General features: G+C 45.3%; 1 protein-coding gene across 1 annotated transcript; it reads right to left on the bottom strand.

The window, feature by feature from the left end:
• Positions 1 to 340: 340 nt before the first annotated feature.
• On the bottom strand, positions 341 to 25,658 carry TNFRSF10C (TNF receptor superfamily member 10c). Its single transcript, XM_030937399.1, has 5 exons — positions 25,537 to 25,658; positions 10,212 to 10,317; positions 2,850 to 2,963; positions 2,005 to 2,112; positions 341 to 665 (listed from the first exon to the last, which is right to left on the bottom strand). Exons 1-5 carry the CDS (start codon positions 25,651 to 25,653, stop codon positions 460 to 462), a joined length of 651 nt encoding a protein of 216 aa, XP_030793259.1. The 5' UTR covers positions 25,654 to 25,658; the 3' UTR covers positions 341 to 459.
• Positions 25,659 to 26,691: the final 1,033 nt, after the last annotated feature.

Here is a 26,691-nt window from a genome sequence, read left to right as displayed (position 1 = left end):
GGAAGGGGGATGAGAAGGGGAACTAGAGTAAAACCAACACGTGGAAAATCTCTGTGTTCTGCTCTGACCAAGGCTGAATAAATCCCGTGACCACTTCTCATCCTCACCCTTGTCACCCATTTGAGGAGCTGACTGCCCCACGCCTGGCTGGGCCTGAAGATGGGAAGAACTGGCCCTGCCATCGCCCAGACTTGGCTGGGAGATGTGGGGACCCCCAGCTCCAGGATACGAACTGATAAGACCAGGGTCCAGGGGGGTGCACCGGATGTGGGAATGGGGCGATCACAAGGAGGAAAATAGAGCCAAGCTGGAGACACCAGGACTTGGGGCAGGGGTGAGCATTTCTGTCTGTGGGAACAGAGCAGAAGGAGGCAGGGCAGAGTGTCCAGCGCCCCTGCCCTCAGTCGCCACCTACCTGAGCCTTTCAGGTAAGGAAGGAATTTCTTCCAAAGTGCAAACTTACACAATCAGAAGCACAATTAGAACTACGATTCCTACAATGATGCATGAGAGGTAACCAGAAGAGGCAGGAGTCCCTGGGCTGGCAGTCGTTGTCTCTTCAGCATCTGGGGTTTCCACAGTGGCACTGGCGCCAAATTCTTCAACACACTGGCTATCACTCCAGGACGTACAATTACTGACCTGGACTTCCCCACTAGGGCACCCGGGTACACACAGAGAGGGAGGTGAGGACTCTTGAGGGAAAGCTGGCCAGGCGGGATGAAAAGGGAGCCACCCTCCCTCTCCAATGTCCCTGAGAAGGCGTCAAGGGAAGGACAGGCTCCTTGTATCTGAAGGAGGTCCCCCAAGCTCCCTTGTTGAGGCTGGGGAAAGAGTCTGAGCATGCGCATTTCAGCCCCTCAGCCTCCCTGCTCTGGGGTCACAGGAGCCTTCTGTGTTGGACACACGCTGAGCTTCCCTGGGCTGCAGAGGAGGCCTGCATTAGGAGGAGCCACACGCCAGGAGAAGGTCACAAGTCCTTGTGGCCACAAGCTGAGCCCTGTCCTCCAGTCAACCCACAGTACAAGTGAGCTCTCACCCCCACTTGTCTGCTGATTCCTCCCAATCACAGCAAACATTAGAGGGCCAGAGAAGGACAAATTACTCTTGCCCCTTAAAGCCCAAATAGGGAAAAGACAGGACTTATTAAGGGATTGGGGCCAGGGGTGAGGCCGGCTGGATTGGCTCAGGCCTTCATGGGAACTTGAAGGAGCTCCACCCACAGCCTTCTTACGACTTTTGTCGGTCGTGGCCACTTTTGTCTTTATGGGTCCTCCCTGCATAAAAAATATTAAAAAATAACATTTTTTAAAACAGCTTGGTATAGCAACAAATACAATCCAGACTGGATTCAAGTGTTTTCTTCTCATCTTTTTTTTTTTTTTTTGAGATGGAGTCTCGCTCTGTCGCGCAGCCTGGAGTGCAGTGGCGCGATCTTGGCTCACTGCAAGCTCCGCTTCCTGGGTTCAAATGATTCTCTTGCCTCAGCCTCCCGAGTAGCTGGGACTACATGTGCCCACCACCAGCCCGGCTAATTTTTGTATTTTTAGTAGAGATGGGGTTTCACCATGTTGGCCAGGCTGGTCTCGATCTCCTGACCTCAAGTGATCTGCTCACCTCTGCCTCCCAAAGTGCTGGGATTACAGACGTGAGCCACCGCGCCCGGCTTTCTTCTCATTTCAAAAGGAAATTGCATTTCCTAGGTTTGATGAAAAGGATCAAGGGATCTAGAAAGTTGCCTCTTGTGCCCAGTGAACAAGTCGGTCTGGCCAAGGGGACTCATGCTGGGGAAGGGTGGGAAGGGGCTGCTGCAGGGGGCAGGGGTGGGGACAGGCAGATGGACCAGGAGGGGCCACTGCAGACCCAAGAGACCCCACAGGCTCAGGGACACCCCATGGGTCTGAAGGTTCCATGGGGTCAGCGGAGAAATAGGGGTACCAGGTGACTCAGGTCTTCTTGGGTTCCTGAAAGCTGCCGGGAGCCCCTGGCTGCTGTCTCACCCTGTGCTGTACTTCTGGCACATCTCAGGGGAGTTCCTATTCCAGAAGGTGCCTTCCTCACACGGACACACTGGGTCTCTGGTCATGGTGCAGGAACTTTTATTTGTTTGACCTGACAACAGAGCATAAGGTTTTGGGAATATGTCTCCCTGATGTATCCCTCAACCTTCCTTACCACCCACCCCCTCCTACTCAGCTCAGCCAAGTTCACCAAGGATTTCTGAGGGCCAGTTTCTGTACCAGCACACCCAGGGCTCATACAGGACACCCACCCTTCAGCTGTCACCAATACTCAGAAGAATCATAAAAGGGAGCATGATTCATGATTTATTACATCAGATTAGGGGAAAACCATTGTTTAGATGGCATGGTCAATAGCAAAGGAGGTGCAAGGGCATCACCTGAGAGACTCTGCAAGGAGAGGAGCCCTTAGGGGACTTCCCTAAATCCTGGGCCTGCTGGGGAGGAGGAAGGGGCCTGAGAACCTGAAGGCTGAGTGAGGCCGAGCACCTGCCAGAAGCACAGAGCCTGGGGGAGAGAGCCTGGCCCTAGAGCAGACCCGTCCCACTGCTGAAACCCAACCCTGTCCACTGGACCAGGCCTTCTCTGTGCTTTAATGATCCCCCTACCCTCTTGCAGCTGACAGTTTAGAAGATTCCCCAGCCAGGTGGCATGCATTACAGAAAAGATTTCTTTCTATTTTTTTTAATCAGTCAAATATATAATCATGAAACAGGGTGATGAAGACCAAGTTGGGCTGGAACTTGGTTCCCTGACTCACATCGGCTACAACTCCCACCTCATTGTCCCACACTCCACCTCTGGACAAGAGGTGCACACAGTCTGTACCTGATTTACAAACTGTACATGGAAGGCAAGAAAACAAATTGTTGGAAGCGTTGGTGTAATCCACACCCTCTGTGCACAGGTTACAGTCTCCAGTATGTTCTAATCTATGAGATCCTGGGAAGGGAGAGAAAAGCCAATGAATGAGTTGCCACAGAATTCCTAGAGGCTGACAGTGGCTGAAAAACTTCTCTTTTCACTCTTAGTGGAATCCAGACAGAGAAATCCACTCTTCCAAGCTTGGTCTTGTCATGAATTCAGCATCTATTACCTACTTTTGATGGGCACTGCTGACAGAAATATAATACACACCACACGCAAAATTCAAATTCTATGACAGCCGTATTAAAACAGTAAAAAGGATGAGGCCAAATTAATTTTAACAATATAGTTTTAACTTAAAATATCTAAAATACTACATTTCAACATGTAATCAATACACATCACTGATATATTTTACTTTTTTTATACCCTCACTCACAAAATAACATCCAATCTCCTGTACATGTGATCTGTGCACGCTGGTCCACCTGACTTGTTTGCTGTCCACTCACCACAGTGGCTCCCTGTCTTCGCTCAGTCTCCCTAAGCCCCTGAAACCTGGGGTTCTCATTCCTGCAGGGCCTTCTCAAGAGCACTCTTCCTGGCTCTCTGCAAGACTGGCCCTGTCCAACTTGAAATATCAGCCCAAATCACCATCCCTGAGAGGCCCCACCAACCTTGTCTGTCTCACCTGTCACTTAACTATTCTTCATGGTTCCCATCAGGACATCCTGACTGTTATGTGTATTCGTGTGTAATTTTCTTTCTTTTTTTTTCTTTTTTTTTTTTTTTTTTTTGAGACAGAGTCTCGCTCTGCCGCCCAGGCTGGAGTGCAGTGGCCGGATCTCAGCTCACTGCAAGCTCCGCCTCCTGGGTTTAGGCCATTCTCCTGCCTCAGCCTCCCGAGTAGCTGGGACTACAGGTGCCCACCACGTCGCCCGGCTAGTTTTTTGTATTTTTTTAGTAGAGACGGGGTTTCACCGTGTTAGCCAGGATGGTCTCGATCTCCTGACCTCATGATCCACCTGTCTCGGCCTCCCAAAGTGCTGGGATTACAGGCTTGACCCACCACGCCCGGCCTTTCTTTTTTTAGATAGAGTCTTGCTCTGTCACCCGGCTGGAGTGCAGTGGCACAATTTCGGCTCACTGCAACCTCCAACTCCCTAGTTCAAGTGATATTCCTGCCTCAGCCTCCCGAGTAGCTGGGATTACAGGCACGCACCACCATGCATAGCTAATTTTTATAGTTTTAGTAGAGACAGGGTTTTACCACATTGGCCAGGATAGTCTTGATCTCCTGACCTTGTGATCCACCTGCCTTGGCCTCCCAAAGTGCTGGGATTACAGGTGTGAGCCACTGCACCCAGCCTATTTGTAAGTCTTGATACCATCCCAGAAAGAAAGCTCCATGAGGGCAGGGCCTCTTAACCCCCGTTAGCATGGTGCCTGACTGACAGAAATCATCCAATGCATCCCTGTGGAAAAAGAGCCAGAAAGTGCAGGAAACAGAAATCTAGAAGCACATAGAGACAAGAATATGATAAGGATGAGAGGTCAGTCTTCAATGGGGTCGTCAAGGCTAGACTACAGACCCAGGATCCTGGCCTACCCCCACAGACTCAGCTTCTAGGTCTGCCCCAGTGCCAGGTAAGTCCCCATGAACTCAGGATCCAGGCCCTTCCCTGTGGACCTAGGGATGAGGCCCATGCCATCACCTGGCTGACATCTGCAGACTCAAACTCAAGACCCATGCCAGTGCCAGTTTAGGACCCATGGACTGAGGCTTCAGGTCACCTTTCTGGATGTGGGCTCTCGGCTTACCCACACATGCCTGGATACCAAACTGGCTTGCCTGAGGACACCAGCAACAAGACCACCTTTGAACCACACCACATGACCTGACCAAAATCTGTGTACAGGCTGACTGGTGAAGGGTGTTCCCTGACAAAGCCAGTCTGTAAATATTGGAATAAGTCCCTGCTTCTTCAAAGCGCACATTCCAGCACATTGCCACAGGCTCATGAGCAATCAGGGAAACATGACAGCACCAAAGAAACAAAATAAAACACAAGTAGTCCACCCTAAACAAATGGAGATTTACAACAGCCTGACAAAGAACTGAAAATACTCATTTTAAAGAAGCTTAGTCAGCTACAAAAAAAATACAGATAGACAAGTAAGTGAAGTCAGAAAGACAATACATGAACAAAATGAGAAGTTTAATAAACATACAGACACCATAATAAAGGACCAAACAGAAATTCTGGAATCAAACAACACAATATATGAAATAAAAAATCCAATGGAGAGCTTCAACAGCTGAGTTGATTAAGCAGAAGAAAGAATCAGTAAGCTTGAAGACAGATCACTTGAAATCTCAAATCACAGGAACAAAAAGAAAAAAAAGAATGAAAAAGAGAGAATAAAACCAACAGTACTGATGGGTTACCGTGAAGCAAAACAATATAGGTATTATCATGGTCCAAGGAGCATCAGAGAAAGAGAAAGGTGCAGGAAGTATAATTACAGCCTGGGCGTGGTGGCTCACGCCTGTAATCCCAGCGCTTTGGGAGGCCAAGGTGGGCGGATCACGAGGTCAGGAGATCAAGACCATCCTGGCTAACATGGTGAAATCCCATCTCTACTAAGAAAAAAAAAAAAAAAATCAGCCAGGCATGGTGGTGAACACCTGTAGTCCCAGCTACTAGCGAGGCTCAGGTGGGAAAATGGCATGAACCCGGGAGGCAGAGCTTACAGAGAGCCGAGATTGCATGACTGCACTCCAGCCTGGGTGACAGAGCGAGACTCTGTCAAAAAAAAAAAAAAAAAAAGTATAATTACAGAAATAATGAAAGAAAATGTACCAAATCTGGATAGGAATAGACTTCCAGATTCATTAAGCCCAAAGAACCCCAAACAGATTAAATACAAAGAGATCTTCACCAAGACACATCACAAACATATTCCCAAAAGTGAAAGGCAAAGAATTTTGAAAGCGGTAAGAGAAAAGCAACTCATCACATATAAGGGAACACTTATAAAACTATCAGAAGGCTTCTCACCAGAAACCTGCAGTCCAGGAGATAGTGGAATCATACACAGTATAGAAAGGAAAAAAAAAACCACTGCCAACCAACAACACCATACCCAACAAGTCTGTCCTTTAGAAACGAAGGAGCAATAAAGACTTTCACAGAGAAACAAAACCTGTGGGAGTTCATCACCACTACACTTGCCTTACAAGAAATGCAAAAAAAAAAAAAAAAAAAAAAAAAAAAAAAAATTATTCAATCTGAAAGGAAAGAACATTAACAAGATACATAAAACTATGTGAAAATATAAAATTAGGTGGTTAAAGTAGGTACACAGTCAAGTTCAGAATATTCTAATACAATCATGGTAGTGTATAAATTACTTGTATCAGTATAAATGTCAAAAGACAAAATTTTTTTTAAGTGATAGTTAATGCCATTTGTTAAGGAGTATACAACATAAAAAGATGTAAATAGGGCTGGGTTCAGTGGCTCACGCCTGTAATCCCAGCACTTTGGGAGGCCAAGGCAGGTGGATCATCTGAGGTCAGGAGTTCAAGACCAGTCTGGCTAACATGGTGAAATCCCGACTCTACTAAAAATACAAAAATTAGCTAGGCATGGTGGTGGGCACCTGTAATCCCAGATACTCAGGAGGCTGAGGCAGGAGAATCACTTAAACCCAGTAGGCAGAGTTTGCAGTGAGCCGATACCACGCCAGTGCACTCTAGCCTGGGCAACAGAGCTAGAGTTGCCAAAAAAAAAAAAAAAAAAAGAAAGAAAGAAAGATGTAAATAATGATGTCAAAAACAAAATAAGGCAGGGGGAGGAAAAGTGTCAAGTTTTTCATAAGAGCAAACATAAGTGGTTATTGGTGTAAAATAAAGTTGGACATGAAATAAACTAACAAATTCGGAAGTATTTCTATACACTAAAAAGAAACTATCTGGGCTGGACGCAGTGGCTCACACTTGTAATCCCAGTACTTTGGGAGGCCAGGGTGGGTGGATCACCTGAGGTCAGGAGTTAAGAGACTAGCCTGGCTAACATGTTTCTACTAAACATGTTTTAGTAGAAACCCTGTTTCTACTAAACATACAAAAATTAACTGGGTGTAGTGGCGGGTGCCTGTAATCCCAGCTACTTGGGAGGCTGAGGCAGGAGAGTCGCTTGAACCCAAGAGGCAGAGGTTGCAATGAGCCGAGATAGCGCCATTGCACTCCAGTCTGGGCAGCAAGAGTGAAACTCAGTCTCAAAAAAAAAAAAAAAAAAAAGAAAAGAAAAGAAAGAAAGAGAGAAACTATCTGAAAAATCCCACTTACAATAGCTATAAATAAATAAAAAAATAAATAAATAAATAAATAAATAAATAAATAAATAAATAACTTAGGAATAAATTTAGCCAAGGAGATAGCTGCATTCTCTTCTGATTTGGTCTTGACGTTTCTCCCTGTAGAGTGGCTATAAAATCTAGCCTTGCCCTGATGGGCATCCAGGGGATTTCCCAAGACATTCACAAGAAACTTCTTTATGCTTATTTACACAGCTCTGGTGTGAACGATAAGGTTTCTTTTCTTTTTTTTTTTTTTTTGAGACGGAGTTTTGCTCTTGTTGCCAAGGCTGGAGTGCAATGGTGCAATCTCGGCTCACCACAACCTCTGCCTCCCAGATTCAAGCGATTCTTCTGCCTCAGTCTTCCATGTAGGTGGGATTACAGGCATCCACCACCACACTCGGCTAAATTTTTTTTTTTTTTTTCAGTAGATACGGGGTTTCCCCATGTTGGTCAGGCTGGTCTCAAACTCCTGACTTCAGGTGATCCTCCTGCCTTGGCCTCCCGAACTGCTGGCATTACAGGCATGAGCCACCATGCCCTGCCAAACCATTAGGTTTCATTGTAGTCAGCTGCTGTGGGATGTATTGGGTTTAAGGTCAGGGAGATAAAGAACAAATGTGCTATATCATAAACAATTGAACAGGGAAAGGAATTGCTAACTGGGCAAACGATGCTGTGGTATGATTGGGTTTTAAACAACTTATATCAGACCTACAAATGGATGTCAAGGCAGCAACTCTTTTAAATGAATTTATGACAGAGGTGAAAGATCTGAAAACTGCAAAACATTGATGAAGAAATGGAAAGTAACAAAAATAAATGGAAAGACAGTACACATTCATGGATTAGAAAACTCAATCTTGTTTAATCGTCCATACTACCCAAAGTGATCTATAGATTCAATGCAATGCCTACCAAAATTCCAATGACATTTTTCGACAAAATAGAGAAAACAATTCTAAAATTTGTATGGAACTAAAAAAGACTTCAAATAGCCAAAGTGATCTTAAGCAAAACAAACAAAAGAACAAAGATGGAGGCATCATATGACCTGATTTTAAAATATATTACAAAAGTATAGTAATCAAAACTGAATGGTAATGGCATAACAATGATAAATAAACTGATGGAACAAAATAGTGAACCCAGGTATAAATCAATACATTTACAATCGATTGATTGTGAGAAAGATACCAAGAACACAAAACGGGGAAAGGACAGTCTCTTCAATAAATTGTGTTGAGAAAAGTAGATATCGACATACAGAAGAATAAAATAAGACCTTCATCTCACATCATATGTAAAAATTAATTCAAAATGGACTACAGATTAAAACATAAGACCTGGAATGGTAAAACCCACAAGAAAACATAGGGGAAATTTTTCATTATGTTGGTCTGGGCAATGATTTCTTGACTATGACCCCAAAAGCACAGGCAACAAAAGGAAAAACAGACAAATGAGGTTACATTAGACTACAAAGGTTCTGCATGACAAAGGAAACAATGAACAGAGTGAAGAGACAACCTACAGAATGAGGGTCAATATCCAAAAGATCCAAGATTTTGGTTAAAATCCAAAATACACAGGAATTCACATCTCAATAGCATGCAATCAAATAATCCAAGTAAAGTGGATACATGGGCATGGGACATGAATAGACACTTCTCAAAAGGAGACACAGAAGTGGCCAACAAGTATATGAAAAAAATGCTCAGCATCACTAACCATCAGGGAAGTGCAAATTAAAACCACTATCAAATATCACTTCACACCTATAAGAATGGTTATTACCAAAAAGACAAAAGATAACAAGTGTTGATGATGATGGGGAGAGAAAGGAATGCTAGTACACTGTTGATGGGAATGGAAATTAGTACAGCCATTATGGAAAACAGTATGGAGGTTCCTCAAAAAACAAAAAATAGAACAACTATATAATCTAGCAATCCCACTATTGGGCATACACCCAAAGGAAATGACAACAGTATGTTGAAGAGATACCTTCCCTCCCACATGCAGTGGAGCACTTACAATGGTCAAGGCATGGAATCAACCTACGTGTCCATGGATGGGTGAAAAGTTAAAGAAAATGTGACACACAGACACAATGAAATATTATTTAGCCTTTAAAAAGAAGGAAATTCTGTCATTTGTGACAGCATGGATGAACCTGGAGGGTACTATGCAAAGTGAAATAAGCCAGGCACAGAAAGACAAACACCTCACGATCTCACATATGTGGAATCAGAAAAAGTTGATCTCATAGAGGTGGAGAGTAGAATGGTGATTATTAGGGCTTGAGTTGGATGGTGGATTGGGAAGATGTTAGTCAAGGGATACAAAATTTCAGTTAGGGAGAATAAATTCAAGAGATGTATTGTGGAACATGGTGACTACAGTTATTAAAACAATGTGTTGTACAGTCCTTCCTACTATCCACAGGGAATATATTCCATGAAACAAACCCGGCACATACTCAAGTCCCTGATATAAATTGGGATTGTATTGCATAAAACCCAGGCATATATGCTTTAAATCTTCTCTAGAATACTTGTACTACCTAATGCAATAGACATGATATGTAAATAAGTGCTATAAAGCATTGCTTTTATCTACTTTTATTGACATATTATCATTTTTATTTTTTCTGCATATTTTTGATATGTGGTTTGTTGCAACCATGGATGCAGAACCCATAGATAAGGAAGGCTACAGAATCCACACCTAAAAAGGGCAAAGAGGGCTTATGCCAGGGCTCTGTATCCATACAGCTGAAAATTGCTGAGCAGATTTTTAAGTGTTCTTACCACAAATACATAAGTATGTGAATTAGCTTGATTTAGCCATTCCACAATGTGTGCATACTTCAAAACATTATGGTGTACATCATAAATATACACAATGTTTATCTGTCAATTAAAAATAAACTGATTTTTAAAAATAAGAGTGCACCTGCTGGACACTTCTCCTCTTGGAAGCTGTGCCACTGTTGCTGTGGGGCTACTGTCTGCTGGGAAACTTCCTCCTGCAGGGCAGTGGTGGCAGAGTAAGCTAGGACCTGTGGGGACAAAGGAGAGATGGGCGTGAGTGGCTTCCAGACCTCACCCCTCCCAGGCTCCATCTCACATTCCCTTCACCCCAAGTGCCAAAATCCATCAGTGCTTGGACATTTTTTCCAGCTCCAAACTTTCATTCTTTCATATTCATGTTTATCCCTTGGCCTGTTAGGGCCAGCTATTTTCTTTCTTTTTTTTTTTTTTCTGAGACGGAGTCTCGCTCTGTCACCCAGGCTGGAGTGCTGTGGCCGGATCTCAGCTCACTGCAAGCTCCGCCTCCCGGGTTCACGCCATTCTCCTGCCTCAGCCTCCCGGGTAGCTGGGACTACCGGTGCCGCCACCTCGGCCGGCTAGTTTTTTGTAGTTTTTTTTAAGTAGAGACGGGGTTTCACCGTGTTAGCCAGGATGGTCTCGATCTCCTGACCTCGTGATCCGCCCGTCTCGGCCTCCCAAAGTGCTGAGATTACAGGCTTGAGCCACCGCGCCCGGCAGGGCCAGCTATTTTCTATAAAAAAAAAAAAAAAAAAAAAGGGCAGGTGCAATAGCTCACGCCTGTAATCCCAGCAATTTGGGAGGCCAAGGCGGGTGGATCATGAGGTCAAGAGATTGAGACCATCCTGGCCAACATGGTGAAACCCTGCCTCTACTATAAATACAAAAATTAGCTGGGCATGGTGCTGCACACCTGTAATCCCAGGTACTCGGGAGGCTGAGGCAGAAGAATAGCTTGACCTTGAGAGGCAGAGATTGCAGTGAGCCGAGATCGCGCCATTGCACTCCAGCCTGGTGACAGAGCGAGACTCCGTCTCAAAAAAAAACAAAAACAAAAACAAAAACAAAACCAATATGAAAAGACAAAGGAAAACACCTCTGTATCCTTTTCTCATATTAAAACATAAAATACATTTATCCCAGAAAATGTGAGCAAGAAGAGTTATTTTTGTTTTTTTGATACAGAGTCTTGCTATGTTGCCCAGGCTGGAATGCAGTGGCTATTCACAGGTGTGATCATATCTTACTATAGGCTCAAACTCCTGGCCTGAAGTGATCCTCCTGCCTCAGTCTCCCAAGAAATGTGGATAACAGGCACACACCACTGTGGTTGGAAAGAAAATATTTTATAAGAATTTTTTAAAAACACATATGAGCCCTTCATGCAGAAATAGCATTTAATATATTTAGTTTCACCAAGTGTTTAATTGACCAATAGGTGAATTCTGTCTCTCTCCACACACATACAAATACACACAGACACACACATAAACATACTCAGTTTTACAAATGAGGGTTATAATATATATAAACGTACAGAAAGTCAGGATATAGCATCAAACATGAAGTAATTAATTACTGCTTTACAAAGGACCTTGACAAGCTGTTCCCACTAAATATCAAAGACTGACAAAAAAAGATGAAACAGCAAATCAGGGATTCTGGCCATGATCTCTATGTTATAAATGACAACTAGAAGACAACTGGAGAAATCGGAATAGAGTCTGGGTATTAGATAGTGGTAACGTGTTGATGTTAATTTCCTTGTTTGTAGAAAGTACACACTAAAGAATTCAATAACAGCTTTCATCACATCAACAGCTATTTTTTCAAATGTTTTTATTGTACAGTTTTTGTAACTTTGCTTTAAGTTGTGAGTGTTTAAAAGTAGGAAATTAATTTAAGCAAAACCAAAATGGTTACAATGAAAGCTGTTTATGTTGGGCTCAATTTAACTGCCTCCATCTAAACAAGACAAAATGTAGCCATCTTCCACATCAACGCCTGTCCTATAGTTGGTGACAGTGAAGCCAACCCATGTTTCCCAAATCCTTCCTTCCCAGGCTGGAGTCCCTCTAGGTTCAGGCAATGTCTGCGTCTCCTTTCTCTGCTCTCACACCCTTACTCCCTCTCATCTAATGAGGGGTTTATGAGTGTTTTTAAAAATCCTTTCAGAAGACCAACTTTTCATTTTGTCTATTTATGTATGTGTGTATGTATGTATGTATGTATGTATGTATTTTGGAGACAGGGTCTCCCTCTGTCCTCCATGTTGGAGTGCAGTGGTATAATCTCGGTTCACTTCAACCTTTGCCTCCTCTGCCTCCCGGGCTCCAGTGGCCCTGCCACCTCAGTCCCCACAGACAGGCGTGTGCCACAATGCCTATCTAATTTTTGCATATTTTGTAGAGCTGGGGTTTTGCCATGTTGCCCAGAGTGGTCTAACTCCTGAGCTCAAGTGATCTGCCTGCCTGGGCCGCCCAAAATACTGGGATTACAAGCGTAAGCCACCACACACAGTTCGTTTGGTCAATTCTTTTTGTGGTTTGTATTCTATTTCCTTGACTTATGTTCCTTCCTGTTACTTTGTTTGGTTTAAATTTACACTTACATTTTATGATTGATTAACATAGCTCCTCAGGCCATAATTTTCATGTTTTTTCTTTTTTTGACAGCTTTAATGAGACACAATTCCCATAGTTAATAATTATGATTATTCATATAATTCACCCATTTAAAGTCTACATTTCAATAGTTTTTAATATACTCATAGCTATGCAATCATCACTATAATCAATTTTAGAATATTTTTATCACTGCACAAAGGAACTGCATACCCTTCCTCTGTAACTCACTTCCCCAGCCCCCAATTTTTTAATAGAAACATTGAAAGCTGTGTATTTCACCCTGAGCACTGTTAGCCATTTCCCACCAGTTTTGATGTGTTATATTGTCATTATTATTTACTTTAAAATAAATATCTTACCTTCCCTTTTGCTTTATTCTCTGAACCACAGATTTTTAGAAGTGTGTTGTTCAATTTCAAAATTTTAGAATTCTCTATGAATATTGTTACTGATTTCCAGTTTAGTTTCATTAAGTTTAGAGATCATATCAGGTGTTTTATAGCCCAGAACCTGGTCTATCTTGGTGAAAGTATCATGATCATAGAAAGGAATGAGTGTTCAGTGGATGTTCCACTCCTGCTCTTTAAATGTCAGTTAAATCAAGGTGGTTCACAGTGTGCAGGTCACTTGCCACTTTACTGGCGTTTTCATCTGATCACGCTACCAAGTGCAGAGAAACAGCTGATTTAATCTCTTTTTAATTCTATTTTTGCATCATGTGTTTTGAAGCTGTATTACTAGGCATATACAATTTGTGATTATTATTACACTCCTTGAATAATTAACCTTTTTAACTACAAAGGTCCCATACAAATATGGGAGATATTTGATCTCCCATAATATTTTGTGTCCTAAAATTGTTACAGTAGGTAGCTAGATAGGTATAAGCAGGGCAGGAGAGGGCTCCCTGCTTCTGACACCAGCAGTGTTAGGTGACCATCAGGTGGTTGATAACCGTGTCTCTAAAGTAAGAACTGGTTACAGCCGATGCCAGAAAAAGAGTCTCCTAATACATAGAAAACACCTGAAACTGATCAGCAGCTTCCCAATAAGATTTGAGGAGTTGGGAGAAGTAAGCCAAGATCCCAGAAGTATGCCAACCTATAAAACCCTGACTCAGGCGGGTGGCTATGCACTGTTTCTCAAGTCACCTGCTCGGCCATCTTCCAAGTACTTCCCTTCTTTTCTTTCCCTTCCTTCCTTTCCTTCCTGTTCTAAAGCTTTTTAATGGACTTTCACTCCTGTTCTAAAACTTGCCTCCGTCTCTCCTTCTGCCTCATGGCCCTCAGTCCAATTCTTTCTTCTCAGGAGGGGAAGAGCTGAAGGTGCTGTGGACCCGTACGGATTAGCCGCCTTCAACGTAGGGTAACTCGGCTCTCCTCCACCGCCAACAAAATCAGCTTCATCTGATACTGAGATAGCCACGGCAGTTTTCTTGGCCTTACACTCTGCATGGTGTATCTTTTTTCATCTATTTACTTTCTTTTTTTTTTTTTTTTTTTTTTTTGAGACGGAGTCTCGCTCTGTAGCCCGGGCTGGAGTGCAGTGGCCGGATCTCAGCTCACTGCAAGCTCCGCCTCCCGGGTTCACGCCATTCTCCTGCCTCAGCCTCCCGAGTAGCTGGGACTACAGGCGCCTGTCAACTCGCCCGGCTAGTTTTTTGTATTTTTTAGTAGAGACAGGGTTTCACAGTGTTAGCCAGGATGGTCTCCATCTCCTGACCTCATGATCCGCCCGTCTCGGCCTCCCAAAGTGCTGGAATTACAGGCTTGAGCCACCGCGCCCGGCCCCATCTATTTACTTTCAACAGACAGCATCTGTGTCTTCCTTTTAAGGCCCATCTCATATAGACAAGATATAGTTGAGTCTTGCTTTTTCTGCCCTTCCAACCATTTCTACCATTGCACTGTAGTGCTCAGTGGATTTACAGGTAGTGCAATAATTGATATAGTTGAAACAGACCTGTAAGTTTACCATTTAAGCTACCATTGTCTAGTCTAAGTTTTTTGCTCCTCTTTCCCTTGCACATTTTAATGTTAATTACTTTTTAGAATTCCATTTTAATTGGATACTGACTTTTTATGCAACATAGTTCCATGATCTATGTGCAAGTGCTATAGGGAATACAGTATACACTCAAGTGTTTATATTCTGTTGGAGGTTTTTAAAAATAGATTTATTGGGGTATAATGGATATGAAACAAAGTGTACATTTTTTTTTTTTTTTGAGACAGAGTCTCGCTCTGTGGCCCAGGCTGAAGTGCAGTGGCCAGATCTCGGCTCACTGCAAGCTCTGCCTCCCGCGTTGACGCCATTCTCCTGCCTCAGCCTCCCGAGTAGCCGGGACTACAGGTGCCCGCCACCACACCCGGCTAATTTTTTTGTATTTTTTAGTAGAGGTGGGGTTTCACTGTGTTAGCCAGGATGGTCTCGATCTCCTGACCTCGTGATCCACCCGCCTCGTCCTCCCAAAGTGCTGGGATTACAGGCGTGAGCCACTGAGCCCGGCCACAAAGTGTACATTTTTAAAGCGTGTAGTTTGGTAGATTGACACGTGTGTATACACCGAGAAACTATCACCACAATAAGAAAATGTCATGTCCACCACACCCCAGAATTTCTTCATTCTTCAATGTAATCTTCTCTTCTGCTTTGCTCCTATGTCTCCAGCAATAATTCTTCTGTTTTTTTGTCAGAATAGATTGAATTTTAATAAGAAATGGAATCAGATGGTAAGCATTCTGTGTGGATTCTTTCACATGACATAATTTTCTGTGTTTTTCTGTTTGTTTTTGTTTTGTTTTGTTTTGTTTGTAGAGACAGGGTTTTGTTATGTTGCCCTGGCTGGTCTTGAACTCCTGGGCTCAGGTGATCTGCCTGTCTTGGGAGGACTACAGGTGTGAGCCATTGCACCCTGCCCACCCTGGTCCATTGACTACTATGAATTAAAGGCTATTGAAAAACAGCTCGTGCAAGAAGATCCTTTGACCTCTTTTGTGTTTCCTAAAAGCAGGGGATGAAAGTCCCCAGGGAAACATAGGACGATCTCCTTTTTTTTTTTCTTTATTTTTGAGACAGAGTCTCGCTCTGTCTCCCAGGCTGGAGTGGAGTGGCGTGATCTCAGCTCACTGCAAACTTCGCCTCCTGGGTTATCGCCATTCTCCTGCCTCAGCCTCCCCAGTAACTGGGACTGTAGGCGCCCACCACCACGCTCCGCTAATTTTTTTTGTATTTTCAGTCGAGACGGGGTTTCACCGTGTTAGCCAGGATGGTCTTGATCTCCTGACCTCATGATCTGCCTGCCTTGGACTCCCAAAGTGCTGGGATTACAGGCGTGAGCCACCGCGCCTGGCCGACAATCTCCGTATTTTGAAGGATGAAAAGTCGAAGCCAAAAGGGTACTGCGCAGACCATGTTAGAATGGATCCACTATCATCTTTTAGCTCCCCACATAATTACTTGCTTCTTCACGAGTTACTTGGTCTAATTCAGTAAATAAGTAACTGACTCTCACTGGTTCTTCCGTGCCAGGTAAAACTTGCATTAAATAAATGTGTGTGCTTGTCTCCAGTGGACCTGTCTTATGTCAATTTAATTCTCTGGCCCAGCCAGAAAAAAAAAAAAGTCTAAAGGAGAGCTTAGCTTCCCCTCCATGACCCTCAATGGTGACTATAATCAAACCACATCTTCCAAGCCAACAATACCACATCCTATGGCCTTGCAAGGACATGATCTCCCTCCAGCACGGCCTCTCTGGAGGAGGGGAAGGCAAGGGTGGTGAGATCTCAGGCCTCCCTCATGCTACCTCCTATTAGTTATATAATCCCTGGTGTCACCTCTCCCACCACACTGTGGGCTCCAGGGAGCAGGATTCACATGGGGTTCGTTTGTCTTCCCTGTCTTCAGCAGACTCCAGGCACTGGTATTCCCAGAGTAAAGAGCTCACTGTCTACTTCCTGGATGAATCACTTTCCCCCCAAGCCTATGAGGTGAGCGCAGTGGTGGCCTCAGCTCATGGCCGAAGGACAGGCTCCAAGAGCCCTGCGGACTCTGCTGAGGGCCCATAGGAGCTCCCAAAGGCCAAGGGCAGGACAGAGATCAGAGAAGCAGCTGCTCAGAGAACTCTAGCCCTGAATCTCATTTTGCCACTTGTAAAACAGGGAAAACAACCTACCCTCATCTCCCCGGGTTGTTAGGAAAATCCACTAGATGAAGATGTGCAGTCTCTGGCTGGGAGCAGGACACCAGCTGCCCAACAGCACAGGCTTGGGGCATGGCACTGTCCCTACTGTCCCCATCCCTGACCTAGAAGCTAGAGCCTCACTGCCCTGCCACTCCTGGATACAGGACAGGGGACCAGAACTGGGACGGACTGTGGCCTCTCAGTAGGGGCTGGGTGAGTAGCCATCTGCAGCCACCTGGATAGAGACATTTCCTGCTCAGTCTTCAAACTGCAGCCCAGGCCAGGCGCCTACCAGAAGGACAACTGCAAGCATGACAGTTAAACCAGGCTGTGGCCCTGCAGTGTTATCGCTGTCCTCACTTGAGGTCTGGGTCCTCTGTTCTTCCATGGCCCCTCCCCATGGGGCTCCACCCTAGTCTTCAGAAGCTTCTGCCACAAGGTCAGGGAGCCAGTACCGAGGTGCAAGTAGGATGCAGCCTCTGCTGGGTGGAGGACAGATGCAGCCTCTGCTGGGTGGAGGACAGGTGCCTCGGGGATCCAGTCCAGAGTGACTGACGCCAGCCCTGAGGATGTGATCTGTCCTCCCACACCTGCTAACACAGCCCTCTGAGGTTTACACAGGGCTGCTGAAGATTTGTATCTCCTCTTCACTTTACAAGCAGGAGCTGGGGCCACACCAGAGACACAGAGCCAGAGGGGGAGCACGGCAGGGCCCAGCCATTCACAGCCTTCAATCTCAGGAGTCCTTCATACCCTGAGAGTCTGGAATTCTGAGCCGTCAGAACTTCTCAATTCCTACTTTGATAGAGGAATGGCGTGGAAGGACTTGGCACGCCAGGTGACTGGACCAGCCCAGCACTGACAGAGCCAGGACCTGGTGTCAGGAACTGAGCTCAGCTCCAGGCTCATCTGAAGTCACCCTGACAGCCTGAGGACGGAGATCTTACCTCCATTCACAGGTATGGCGGGTGCCAGGGACTGGCCCCAGCTGACCACGGTTTTCCAGATGCACAGCTGTGAATTCAGTCCTCCCTGCCGCCCTCCCCTACTGCCTCATCTGGATCCCCTGGTCATCTACTCCCAATACCAAAAACTCCTGTATCCTTGAAAATTCCTAATACCATGAAGAAACAAAAATACATAGCAATATGATGTGTCATGTTTTACATCTTAGACTAGTAACGAATGAAAGCTAAGTGTAGCAAGGGTGTAGGGGCACAGGCACATTTGTGGATTACGTGTGACTGTAAGCTGGGTTCAATGGTTTTTTTGGAGGAAAATTTGTGAACATTTAAAGAAACTTCTGAAGTCATTTATCCCACAGAAGGAGAAGTACAGAAGTAGAATTCAACTTGTAAGGAGTTGCCCAATAAGCTGGTGCACATGGATATGTGGACACACGACACATACAAGGGTATTTAGTACGACGCTGTTGGAATTAGCAAAGGCAAAGTCAGGATAGGATCTAACCAGCTGCCCCTAGGCAGCAGCAGTGAATTAAAATGTGGCTTACCCATGCAGTAAAATATAATACCCTTGTCTAAAAGAAGATCAATCTGAATGTACTGTCATAAAACATTTAATGTGATTTGTGTTAGCTCCAAGATTTTAAAAAGCAATTGTGCATTGAAATGCATTTAATTAAGGCAAGACTGATGGAGGGATCAAAGCCTCCTTTGGGACATATAGAGCTCACATTCCCAAAACTGTGAAATTCATGTTGCTGGCCTCGTCTACAATGGTCATCCACACATTCTCTCTTCAGGGCCACTGGCCTGACACAGCCATTCTTCTAGTTGTCGCAGGTAAGTTCACCCACTGTAAACTATTTTAAAAGTCCGTTGTGTAATTTTTTAGAGGTCAAAATATTACTGCTTTTCTGAATTTAGCATTAATTTGTAGAAAGACAACATGCAAACTCTCATAGTTCCTGTAATCTTGCTTTGGCATTTTTTTTTTTTTTTTTTTGTATAATATAAGGAATCTTAAAAAGGGCTGTTAGCAAAAACCTCAATCAATCTGAAAGAGACCTAGAAGTCTGCACATTTTATACATAATATGTCCTTGCACTCACACTACTACCAATCTCAGTTTACAAAGTCAGCTCACAACGAGAACTTTACACCGCGGTGAGGACTCACCAGTGGCAGGACCGCTGAAGGAAGGCGCGAGCCCTCGGTCCTGCCTGTGGGATGCAGAGGGGACACACGGGTGATAGTGCAAGATACTAACTGCAAGCACGTTCGTTAACCGCTTCCTTCCACCAGCATAATGGTGATTGAGGTTTTGGGGAGAGGGGCTGGTATTTGGGTGGAGCATGACACTGAACTCTCACTTTTGCCCATCTCAAGAACACAGACCATCCTCTTCATTTTTGGAGGGGGTCTCACAGAATTTTATTAACTGTATGTTTTCGGGGACTTGGGGTAGAGGCCAAATGTCAGGAAAAATGAAGAACAAAGGTCGCCTGTAATGAGGGGTCACACATAGTGCCCTACCTGGTGTTGTCTTGGAGGAAAAGGGAAGAAAAAAAGGGAGAATTGAGCAGGACGAAAAGCATGGTCAACTCTAAGAGGAGGAAAGATGTGACTGGAGGATTGTGGAGGCTTCAAACCATAGCTCACAGCCCAGGGCTCCAAGTGAGGCTGAGGAGCTCATGGTCAGGGCAGGAGGGAAGCAGTGGGGAGCACAGAGCAGCCCCACCTCTCCTCTGGGGAAGGTGGACAGTGGGGGGCACGCCTGGGCCTCCCAGGAGCTGTGCGCGAGAGGGAGAGCAGGTCCTCCAGGGCAAGGGGTGCAGGAAATGGGTCTCCCACGTGCTTCCAGGGCTGAGCACACCTGAGCCCCCTGATGAGGATGCAGGAAGGGTTGAAGGAGAAAAAGTGGAGGTCCGCCCAGGGTTGGAGGAAGCCACAGGAGAGGGACCATGGGACTTCCCCAGAACCAGGACCTCCCCAGCAACTAGGGCCAGTTCACCACTCAGGGACCCACTGCCCCTTCCCTAACAGCTCCATCAGAGCTGGACTGCAGCACTTAGTAGCCCCAGGTGCAGCCAGAGAACCCCGGGGGAGGCTGTGGGTGAGTCAGGCCAGTGCTGGTGTCCCTGTCCCCACAGGGAGGGGCAGAAGGAGGTGCTGGATTCCAGTCCCCAAGACTCTGTCACTTTAAATTCTAGGGAGTCAGAGGCAGGAGACAACCCCCCACCCACTTCAGCAAGCCTGAAGGAAGAGAAGGCAGGGAGGTGTGAGTCACAGCAAGAACACAGCCTGTGTTTACTCAGAGCTGTTTCAGAGGAGAATGGGAGGACAGGGGCAAAAAGAAAAACAAAGCTTTTTTTATGTCAGTTTCCATAGTTAATTTAGTCATTAACTCATACATATCTCAGGATTTCACCCCTAATTGCCTTCTTCTTATGCTTGATGTTAACAACACACTCTTCAAAGATAGGATCATCTACTGCTTTCTCTAGTGTGAGAAAAGACAAGCAAGGGAAGGTCTGCTTTTGTGAAGCAGTTCCTGCCCTCCGTGCACACCGCAGAGGCTGTCTGGCCTGTTCTTTTCTCCTGTCTTCAAATGAGCGGATTCTTTCTTCTGCCTGATCAAATCTGCTGTGGAATCCCTCTGCTGTATCGTTTACTTCAGCTACTTTAATTTTTTTGGCCCCAGGATTTCCACTGGGGACCTTTTAATAATTCTTATCTCTTTATGGATACTCTCTATATGTTCATACAGGTAAGTATACATATGTATAGATGCATCGATGTTTCCCCAAAGGAAAGGTGTAGGTGCTGCTCTGGGTTTCCCTAGAATATTTCCCTCCAGCCCTTGCCCATGGGTTCCTCAGCCTCACTCTGGAAGCCATGGGCTGCGAGCTACTGTTTTAATCCTGCGCAATCTTCTAGAATACACACACACACACACACACACACACACACACACACACACACACACACACAGTCTTCCTTTAAATATCTGAGCATATTTAAAGTTGCTGATTTAAAGCATTTGCCCAAAAAGTCCAATGTCTGAGCTTCCCGAGGTATCTGTCAATTTCTTCTTTCCCTGTACGTAGACCGTATTTTCTTGGTATGCTTTTATGGGTTGAATGTGTCCGCCCGAAGCATATTTTGAAGCCCTACACTCTGGTACCTGTGAATGTGATCTTATTCAGAAATGGGTTCTTTGCAGATATAACTGCTTAAGAAGAGGTCATATTGGATAAGCTTGGGCCCTAAACCCAGTAGCTCGTGTCTTTATGAAATGCGAAAAGTTCCCTTGTCCCACTCGCAGGGCGTGATCTTTTCACACTTGCTGTTTTTCAAGTATCTTTAACTTAAATAGTCAATATGCTAAAATAGCATTTTTTAACCCCTTCATTTCCCTCGTCTGGAACTTCCCGAGAAGTTTCATGTATTAAAAGTCGAGTGGATGGCTGTGGAGAGAAGATTCAGGTTAGTAACTGAGTGGCAAGAGACCTATAAAGGAAAACAGGAACATAAATTGGAATAGGCAGGACGTAAGTCTAAATATATTGCCCCATATCTTATTGAGTAAGTCTCTTAGTCATGAGACGAGTTTTATCCAGTTAGGCAGTTGTATCTCATTTCAGGAGGTGATGTTATAGGTGGTCTTTCATCTAGGTTAGGCCTCTATATGGTGTGGTCAGTGAGGTATTTAATAAGAGGCATGTCTATGGAAACAAAAGAAAAGTAAAGGTTAGCGGTTGGAGCAAATTATACAAGCCCAGTTTTTGAGTCCAGAGGACAGTCTGTTGAGATTTCTAGATGTTGGGCTTGAAGCATCTTTAGATGGAGGAATGACAAAAAGTAGTAATTGAGTCTCGGCTCACTGCAAACTCCCCCTCCTGGGTTCAAGTGATTCTCCTGCCTCAGCCTCCCAAATAGCTGGGATTACAGGCACATGCCACCATGCCCAGTTAATTTGTGTATTTTTGTTAGAGACAGGGTTTCACCATGTTGGCCAGGCTGGTCTTGAACTCCTGACCTCAGGTGATCCACCCGCCCTCAGCCTCTCGAAGTGCTGGGATTACAGGCATGAGCCACTGCACCCAGCCCTGTTCAATCTCTCTTAAGAAAATCCAAATATATTTTTCATTTCAGAGAGTGGAATTTTCAGTTCTAAAATTTCCATTTGGTTCTTCTTTTATAGTTATCATATGTATGCTGAAGTGCCTTATCTTCCACTCACGTCAACAATCTTTTCTGTAGACCCAGCATATATTTCACAGCTCCCTAAAAGAGATTCTATTATGAATCAGCATTAAAAACCACTATGAAGGCAGAAACTCTACCTAGAAGAAAGAGTTTTTTTTGTTTTTGGTTTTTTGAGATAGGATCTCACTATGTTGCCCAGGCTGGAGTATAGTGGTGCAATCATGGTTCATTGCAGCCTCAACCTCCTGGGCTCGAGATCCTCCCACCTCACCCTCCTGAGTAGCTAGAACTACAGGCACAGGCCACCACTCCTAGCTAATTTTTGCATTTTTTGTAGGAACAATATTTTGTTGTATTGCCCAGGATGGTCTTGAACTCCTGAACTCAAGAAATCCACTTGCCTCAGCCTCCCAAAGTGCGGGGATTATAGGCATGAACTACCGTGCCCAGCTAGGAATGAGTTATCTAACGAGGAGTAACAATAACAGAAAATGTTTATTACCTCCTGCATACAATTATTTTACAAGTACTTAGTGAGAATTGATCATGTACCAGGCAAAATGTACGCCAAGATTAAAATATGCAGTACCTGCTCTAAGGGACTTCCCACATTAGTAGGGAAATAGTAAAACAATTGTAGTAAAATGTGCTGTTTTTCATAATGCTCTCCTCCCCCACTCCACCCCAATTATTTCTATTTCTTACTAAGGCTGTTTCTTTGTATATTATGTGTTCTGTAACCCTTATGAAATAAATGCTCTTGTAAATACATTTTCTAAAGGGTTATCTGCTATATTTTGTGTACATTCCTCCACATATACATGTTTTAAATTACTATTGTTATAACTTACAATTTTTAAGTATGCAATCATACCTCATATCATGATTTTTTTTTCTTCTCCCTTTTAGGAGACCTGCCTCTGTTTTTGTTCTCTATCATGTTGCATAGGTCGTAACTCTCAGGACAACGTTGAAGGGTGTTTAGCGAAGGCAGGCATTTTGATCTTGACTTGATTTCATTGGGAAAACTTAGGCCTTTCAACATTAATTGGCTCTTGCTTTCTTACAGAAATTCTCATCATTGTGAAATGTCCTCCTGTTCCGTTCTAAGAGCCAGAATAGGTGTCTGATTATCCTAAATGCCTTTTCAGCCTCCATTGAGACTCTATGTTTGCCTATTGATACTATTGTTATGGTACCTTATTTTTGAACACATTTACATTCTTGGAATAAGTTTTTACTTGAGATTTTCCTAAGTACCCTCAGATATATGAAAGTCATTAGTCTCCTAAAAGCCGGTGAGGAAGTAGCTGTCTCTTGTCCACGTGGTGGAAACTGCCTAAAAGGGGCAGAAAAGGACTTTCTGGGGGTGGGGGAAATTTCCTATGTCTTGATTGTATAATGGTTACATGTGAGTATACAGTTGTCACAGATGAAATGAAAAAAGAAGTGAACAGTGAAGGCAAGGTGCGGTGGTTCACATCTGTAATCCCAGTACTTTGGGAGGCTGAGGTGAGCAGATCGCTTGAGCTCAGGAGTTCAAGACCAGGCGTGGTGGTGTGCACCTAGTCCCAGCTACTCAGGAGGCTGAGGTTGGAGGATCACTTTAGCCCAGGAGACCAAGGTTGCAGTGAGTTGAGATCGCACCACTGCACTCCATCCTGAGTGACACAGTGAGACCCTGTTTTGTTTTTTTCTTTTCTTTTAAAGTGAACAGTTTACTGCATGTAACTTATGCCTCAGTGAGCAAACAGGGACAGAGAATCGGTGAACTCTACAGGATGGGAGGTTTATCTTCATTTCCATGGAGGGGAGGTGACCTGTGACAGGTCCTACAACTGGCTGCTTCTCAGGGTCACGGTTGGAATCCAGGACTCCCGATTCTAAGGAGATTCTCCATTGTCTTTCACAGACACCTAAAAGCTGAAGGGTCTCAGGTGAAATAGATGAATGAATATCAGTGAAAGTCATCTGTTTCTTTTCATGTTTTTTAAATGAGGCTGTACAAAACACAGATTCAAATTCCGGGCCCTCTCTGTCTATAGGGAAGGTGGTGTGCAGTGCATTGCACAAAATCTCATTTAATCTGTTCTTAAAAGAAAATAACACCAGGACTCCAAAACCACTAAGCCAAAGGGAAAAGTCAAGCTGGGAACTGTGTCAGGCAAACCTGCCTCCCACTTTACTCCTAAATAAGATAGCTACAAGGATAGAAAAGCTACATAGCTCCTTCCCAATTTGCCCACAAGGAAATTCTTTGTGGGCCTCAAGATCCTTACCCTAAAACAGTTCTGCTGAGTTTCACCCTGGCAATGTACATTGATAGCCGATCTTCACAGGTGTGGGACAGAAAGTCATCCCTCTGCTCACCTGAGACTGCACATCTTGACTGCTTCCTCCGCTCTACTGTTTATGTAAAAATGCAAGTTCACTTGGGAGGCTGAGGCAGGAGAATGGCGTGAACCCGGGAGGCGGAGCTTGCAGTCAACCGAGATCCCGCCACTGCACTCCAGCCTGGGTGACAGAGTGAGACTCCGCCTCAAAAAAAAAAAAAAAAAAAGCAAGTTCACTGAGCCAAAGGCATAAGTGACTATTCCTCTACCTCTACCCATATAGCCTACTATATGTTGTGTATTCAGTGAAAGGCTGATCAAAGACCAAAAGAATGCAACCTTGTGTCTCTTATCTACCTATGCTCTGGAAGCCTCCACTTCCAGTTGTCCCGCCCTTCTGGACCAAGTCAATGTACATTACACATATTGATTAATGTCTCATGTCTCCCTAAAATATACAAAAGGAAACTGACACCAACCACCTTGGGCACATGTCGTCAGGACGGCTTAAGGCTGTGTCATGGCCGCTTGCTTAACCTTGGCAAAATAAACTTTCTAACTTGATTGACACCTGTCTCATATTTTGGGTTCATACCCTCACAGACCCCAGATCTGGGCAGGGTTGCTCTGTCTTCGGGTTCGCTTCTTGCTCAGGGTCTGTTTGCCCCTACCTACCTCTGTTCCAGCCTCAGGGAACGAGGCTAAGCTGGGTGTAAACAGAGGTCCCCTACCCCAGGCCCTGTGCTTTCCACAGATACAGAAATGGCCGCCCTGAGCTCCCATGACAAGTGCAGCCCAGGCAGCCTCCTTCCTCCTCTGAGAGCCCGCTGCAGCCACTCTCTCTCCCTCCCTCGGGTTCTCACCCATTTTGCTTTCTGCCTCTGTATGTTCATCCATACTCCCCGGGTGGGTTCTCATCCCTCTTTGAGGTAGATTCTCTGGTGACCTAGGCTCCTGGCAGCGCCTTGGGTGCCAGGGAGGCCAGGCAGTGTGGGCGGGCTCTCTGTGGACTGGAGGTGGGTGGGCGATGGAGCAGTAGGTTCGCCCACGCAGGGGGCTCTCCGGGTTCCCCCACTAGGTTCTGGGCTTGTTGTGGGACCCTCTGCCTTTTCTGAACTGACTCCCAACTCACCTGGCTGTCTCCATGGCTTTCTCCACGCAGCTCAGAGGCTGTTCTTTGATAACGCCTGGTCATCAGGAGAGAGCGGGCGGTGGGAGGACAAGCGGCTCTAACCCTGGGGGAAGCCATGTTGCCCAAGCCCAGGCCCTTCTAGGACCGTGGCTGCCTCCCCTCCACGGCCTCCAGGGCGGCTGGCTGGGAAGCCGCGCGTGTGCTGCCCTCTACAGGCTGCTCAGCCTCCCTGCAGCTCAGCTCAGCCCAGCCCAGGGTTCCAAGTGAGGCCCGGAAGCCCCGGAGAAGTCCGCTCTGGGGAAGGCGGACAACGTCCTGGTAAGCCTGGGCCTCTTGAGAGCTGTGGGCGAGAGGGAGAGCGGGTTCTCCAGGGCAAGGGGAGCGGGATATGTGTCTGTCAGGTTCCTGCAGGGCTGAGCAATCTGGGTACACTTATGGGGATGCAGGGAAGGCCGGGGCAGAGAAAGTGAAGGTTAGCCCAGGGCTGCAGGAAGCCACAGGAAAGTGTCCACGGGACTCCCCCAGCGACAAGGGCCGACCGCCTCTCAGGGACCCACTGACTCTTCCCCGACAGCTATCAGAGCCGGATGCAGGAACCCGGCTGCCCAGAGAACCCTCCTGAGAGGCTGTGGGTGAGCCAGGCGAGCACTGGTGTCCCTGTCCGCAGAGGGAGGGGCAGGCAGAAGAGAGAGTGGGGGAAGGAAGTATGAATTCCGGTCCCCAGGAACCTGGCACTTTAAACTCCGGAGAATCAGTTGCAGGAAACACCCCCTGTAGGCCAAGCGTGAAGGCAGAGAGGAGAGGAAGGAAGGAAGGAGTTCAGCAGGAGCACAGCCCTGGCCTGTCACTCAGATCTGATTCACAGGAGGATGAGAGAACAGGGAGAAAACAAAAAACACACCTCTTTTAATATAAGATTTCATGTTTATTTTGGTCAAAATTCATAAACATGAGCATTTTCTGTATGACGTGCTTCCTTGTATTGTTTGATATTACAACATGGTCTTCAAATAGGTTCCATGGGGCAGAAGCATCAAAGGACACTAACCACGAGTGACACACTGTCTTAAGTGGCTATCGTGTGTCATGTGCTGTTTGGGCCTGGGGATAAAGCAAATCCTATACAAACAAAACAACTCCAGAAAACCCCAACAA

The sequence above is a fragment of the Rhinopithecus roxellana genome, chromosome 9 (assembly GCF_007565055.1).
Source record: "Rhinopithecus roxellana isolate Shanxi Qingling chromosome 9, ASM756505v1, whole genome shotgun sequence".
Lineage (NCBI taxonomy): Eukaryota > Metazoa > Chordata > Mammalia > Primates > Cercopithecidae > Rhinopithecus > Rhinopithecus roxellana.
Note: the sequence above shows the minus strand (reverse complement) of the source record. Positions and strands in the feature narration are given on the sequence as shown.

What these genes read in the sequence shown, in the direction of transcription:
- TNFRSF10C (XM_030937399.1), bottom strand. Translation starts at nt 25,653, where the DNA reads ATGGCTTCCCCCAGGGTTAGAGCCGCTTGTCCTCCCACCGCCCGCTCT. An exon ending in AGAGGAGAAGTGTCCAGCAG is followed by an intron (nt 2,964 to 10,211) that starts GTGCACTCTTAT and finishes CTCCCTTCCCAG; the next exon opens with GATCTCATAGATTAGAACAT. An exon ending in ATGTACAGTTTGTAAATCAG is followed by an intron (nt 2,113 to 2,849) that starts GTACAGACTGTG and finishes CTCTGTTGTCAG; the next exon opens with GTCAAACAAATAAAAGTTCC.